General features: G+C 61.6%; 1 protein-coding gene across 1 annotated transcript; it reads left to right on the forward strand.

The window, feature by feature from the left end:
* Nucleotides 1–2636: 2636 nt before the first annotated feature.
* On the forward strand, nt 2637–4652 carry LOC101763514 (F-box protein AFR-like). The gene has a single exon (XM_004965630.4). The coding sequence runs from the start codon at nt 3038–3040 to the stop codon at nt 4196–4198; it is 1161 nt and encodes a 386-aa protein (XP_004965687.1). The 5' UTR covers nt 2637–3037; the 3' UTR covers nt 4199–4652.
* The last annotated feature ends 367 nt before the right edge of the window (nt 4653–5019 follow it).

Below are 5019 nucleotides of genomic sequence, written 5' to 3' on the forward strand. Positions count from 1 at the left end.
CGCTCGCCTCGCCGCCGCCCGCGCCGACCGCCCGCCGCCCGCCGCGCCGCCGCCCGCACCGCTCGCTCGCCCGCCGCCCGCCTCGCCACCGCCCGGCCTCCGCCGCCCGCGCCGCCCGCCACGCCGCCGCCCGGCCTCCGCCGCCCGCGCCGCCCGGCCTCCGCCGCCCGCGCTGCCAGCCCGCCGCCCGCTGCGCCCCGCGCCCCGACCGGCCCCGCCACCACTGCCGCTGCCGGATCGAATGTGCCATCCTCATCTGGTGCCCGGCCTCGGCACCGCCGCCTCTGGTGCTGCTCCGTGACGAGCTCGGTCTCCTCCTCCCCGAAGGTGGCCGCGGCACGCGCCGCGCCCTCGGCGATGCCGGCGTCGGGCTCGTCGTCGACGGAGACCGGGATGGAGCCCCAGTCGGCGCCGTAGAGCACGGAGGTGGGGCGGACGTGGAGCAGCACGACGGCATCCCTGGGGCGGAGGTAGTTCTTGACGGCCCACTTGACGGCGAAGGCGGACTCGTCCGAGAGGTCCACCGTGATGCCAGAGCAGTCCGCCTCGCCACTGCCGCTGCAGCCGGATCCGCGCCGCGCCGGCTCATCCCCTGCCCTGCCGCCGCGTTCCGCCGCCTCCTCGGCGCGCTCGCCGGCGACGCTGCTGCTGGCGGCTTGCGCCCCGCGGCCACCCAAGAAGCCCCTGCTGAACTCCAGCTGAGAGGAAAACGGTGGGAGGGGCAGCACAGCAGGGGCAAAAGGGACATTTTACAGAAGAGGTGCTAAACTTTAGCCCTCTTTCCAAACACCCAAGGTGCTAAACTTTAGCCCTTTCATTTAAGGGGGCTAAATTTTAGCCCAAGGCTAAATTTTAGCACCCCTCTCCCAAACAGGGCCTGACATATATGCGATGATGTTTATCGTTTGTATGGCTTTTGTCATTGTCGCCACAATAAAATAGGTATGACGTGTGTTTCTCAATAACTAGTTAAAATTTTCTAAGAAAACATGAATCTTCTAAGCAAATACAATTTGTCTACCTATCAACAATTACAATGAATCCCCTTCCGGCGAGTGAGCTCTCGCGTGAATAACACTGCACCCCATTTCGCGCGTGCATGATCTTTGTTTTTCTTCTACTGTGGTACTTGCCATTTGAGAATGTCGGTGGCTAAGACTTTTTTTAAATAAAAAACTGCCACCACGTACTGGTGTGTGTCCGAAGGGTATTGGGTGGCGTTGTCCGAGGAAAAGGGCGTGGTGACGGTTGTGGGCTTGCGGAACGATCCACACCGACAGGCCAAAAAGTGTAGCTGCACAAACGAGCACGATAGCACGAGCCTCTAGGCTCGTGTCGACCGATCACGCCGTGGGAACCCTCGCCGAGAGCACATCGGAACGGGAGAGGTCGGTGCCTCGGACGGCCGGCCTGCGTGCCCAAACTCTCACGCGCGCACGCCATCCTTTATCCAGAGCATACGGTAGTGTGTACGGTACGGCCACACAAATAAAGCTTCCATAAAAAGGCATATCGAATTATCAATCCAACCAAGAAAAAAAAAGAAAGAAACTAATTATATCTTTACGGCAAGGACGGCTGGGCCCACGCACGCCGCAATCCCGTGGCCCCTTCCTTCGCGGACACGCCCGGCCGGGGCCCACCAGGCCCACTGGGCTGCTGTCCCTTGCGGTCATACGGGTGCATGCACCTCTCGACGGGGCCACGCACCCGCGGCCTCTCCTCTCCCCCGCCCGCGATCACAACGTCGCGGCTGCCTCGCTCTCGCTCGCGCCGGAACAGCTCGTTACAGCGACTAACCATCTTTGACTCTCACGTAGCAAAAAGATTTCTATTCATATTAAGATTCTCACTCCAACATACTATTTATTTTTCACTCTTCAAATCCTGATAGCTAGTTTACTCTCTAAAAATCTACACTCTCCGTCCACTCCAATAACCTCTACATTTCGCACTACAGACTCTCCATTTTACACATTTGACAAGCCAAACTCGCTTGCCAAGTTTGAAGAGTGTGTGGGAGTATTTGGTAAGTCGGATGGGATGACCATCCGAATAGCAACCTTGTTGGATCATGATTTTTCAGCAGACTTGCTAGATTTTAGTTTGAAGAGGAAGATGACAACGCTGTTGGAGTTGCCCTTACTACGGCCAAGCAGACAAACAGGGCAGCAGCGTGATCGAATCCGTGACTGGCTGCGGAAAACCCGTCAGCATACGGCCAAACGAAGCTCTAACCACGGCCGCTAGAGTACAAGACCTCTGGACTTCGCTTGACGGCAATCGCTCCGGAAACAGGCCAGGCAAACCCTCCTCGTGGCGTGTTCGGCTAGATTGGCACGGAATTTTGCCGTAGGAACACAGGACGACACCCCCAGATTTGGTTAAAATTCAGGCACACGGGAATAGTGAGAATCTTTCGCTGTTTATTAGGCCGCTTTTTTCCCGAGGCTTGTTCACTATTTGCACGCGATTCCTTTGCTCGGTGCACTCAGTTGGCTTTGCCACGCTATTTTGAGGCCTACGCTTTTACTGTTTGTTCGCCCTTTTCAAGATGCTTTTTTTAAACAAAGAGCAGCTCTATGTTTAGGCTAGCAGAGATTTGTTGATATTTGCTTGGAATACCCCATTTTTGTGTGTTTTCCCCGGGAATGAGCAAAAGTTACAATTTTTCTTGTTTTCTCTCACTAAGAAAACACTATCACCGTAGCACTAAATCTAGACCGTTGAAGCTCAATCAGACGGTAAGGCAAAATGGTACGTACAAATCTTCCCACGAACACCACCAGATCCGAAACTCTGACTGCGCAGGCGCGCCAGCCCACTTGGTGCAGCGCAGAGCAGGCTGAGCAAAGCCGAGCGCCGGGCATGGCGGCAGCCCCCCACTTCCCAGACCCGCCTCTATAAATTCCGCGCCCCACCCCCCGCTTCTCCTCCAAGTTCCATTCCCCAGCAACCGAAAGCTCTCCCCAAACCCACCGCGAATCGCACCCAAATTCGACCGGGGAATCGCGCCACCCGGGCCCCGCCAGCCACCATGAGCTTCTCGTCGATGAGCAAGCAGCAGGTGCTGGACGCCGGCGAGGGCGCGGGGGAGGAGGTCATGGAGCTGATCCCTGGCCTGCCGGAGGAAGTGGCCGAGAAGTGCCTCCTCCACCTGCCCTTCCTCTACCACCGCCTCTTCCGCACCGTCTCCTCCACCTGGAACCGCTTCCTCACCGACGCCCCCGCCAAGCCGCTGCTGCTCGCTCCCCCCGCGGCTGCGGCGGCGCCCGCGGGGTCGGTGTCCTTCTCGCTCCCATTCCTCTTCGCCTTCGCGTTCGACCCAGCGTCGCGGCGGCTCCAGTGCCAGGCGCTCGACCCATTCTCCCGGAGGTGGCTCCTGCTCCCGCCCGTGCCCGGCGGCGCAGCGGCCGGGTCGTTCGCGGTGGTCGGGCTCCCCCGCCGCGGCGAGATCTACGTGATTGGCGGCGTCGAGGAGGGCGGCGACAAGGCCGTGCGCAGCGTGGCGGTGTACAGCGCCGCGCGGAACGGGTGGGAGGAGGCGGCGGCGATGCGGACGCCCCGCGGGTACATGGCGGCCGGGGAGGTGGGGGGGCGCGTGGTGGTGGCCGGGGAGGACGGGGAGGCGGAGGTGTTCGACCCGGAGGCCGGGCGGTGGCTCCCCGCCGCGCCGCGGCGGGGCGCGGCGGTGGCGCGGTACGACGCCGCGGCGGCGGGCGGGAAGCTGTACGTGACGGAGGGGTGGGCTTGGCCGTTCGAGCGCGCGCCGCGGGGCGCGGTGTACGACGCGGCGGCCGACTCGTGGCGCGAGATGGCGCGCGGGATGCGGGAGGGGTGGACGGGCTCCTGCGCCGTCGCCGGCGGCCGGATGTACATCGTGGCGGAGTACGGGGAGTGGCGCCTGAAGCGGTACGACGAGGCACGGGACGAGTGGCGGATGGTGGCCGGCGGCGGGGTGCCCCCCGGGGTGCGGCGCCCGCACGTTGTCGCGGGGGAGGTCGGTGAGGTCGCCGGCGGGAGGCGGAGGATATACGTCGTCGGCGCCGGCCTCGACGTCGCCGTGGGCACGGTGTCCGCCGCCGCTGCCGCCGGTGCCCCCGGCGTCGAGGAGGAGGTGGTGGAGTGGGAGGTCGTCAAGGGCCCCGCCGAGTTCGCCGGCCTCGCGCCCTGCAACGCGCAGGTCCTCTACGCATGATGAGGCGTGCCCGCCGGGACCCCGCCTGTGCGGGTGGAACGTCTCTGTCGCCGGGCGACGGACTACTACGACTTGGCCCGGAGCTACTACGGCTTGGCCCAAACCGGCGCACCCACGGAACCACCAAGCCCGTCGCCGGCGAAGCGTCGTGCTGGTCCACGTGCCAGCGGAACGTGACGGCCTCCATCGTCTCGCCGGCATGAGCGAGTGGCTCGCTGCTGGAAACCCACACCCAGTTGGATTTTCGGAAGAAGAAAAAAAATAAAGAAAACCTGTATATTACTACTATTGTATTTCTGGAGGAACAAGAGAAGAGGAAAAACGAAGAACGCGATGCGATGTCCTCGCAACAAGAGAGAGAAAGAAAGGTTTGTGAATTGTGATGAGTGAGATGATGCGAAGTGAAGTGAAATTGACGTCGACGCGATAGCCATTTAGCCGAAGAGGCAAAAAAGGAGCACCCAAACCTCCGAGGGCATTCCATTTCGTTTGCGTCTCCGAGCCAGGAAGTCCGCATCTCCAACGAGAGAATGTCTCGGTCTCGCGCCCAATCACCCGGGGAGCGCACCACCGCGCCCCCACCGGTTGCCGAAGCGAGACGGCGCGCGACGGAGGCCCTGACGGGACGTGGGGGGGGGGGGGGGGGGGGGGGGGGGGCTCCATCATCCATTTTCTGATACGTGCATCTGTCGCCAAACCGCTACTGTACTACAAAAGCTTTATGATGATTTCGGAAAAACATTTATATGCTACGACGGGTAGAGGCACGCGGTCGCAGGCTACTCTACGTATAGGCAGGGACAGGGAGCGTCCGAGACGAC

The sequence above is a fragment of the Setaria italica genome, chromosome IV (genome assembly GCF_000263155.2).
Source record: "Setaria italica strain Yugu1 chromosome IV, Setaria_italica_v2.0, whole genome shotgun sequence".
NCBI classification, from domain to species: domain Eukaryota; kingdom Viridiplantae; phylum Streptophyta; class Magnoliopsida; order Poales; family Poaceae; genus Setaria; species Setaria italica.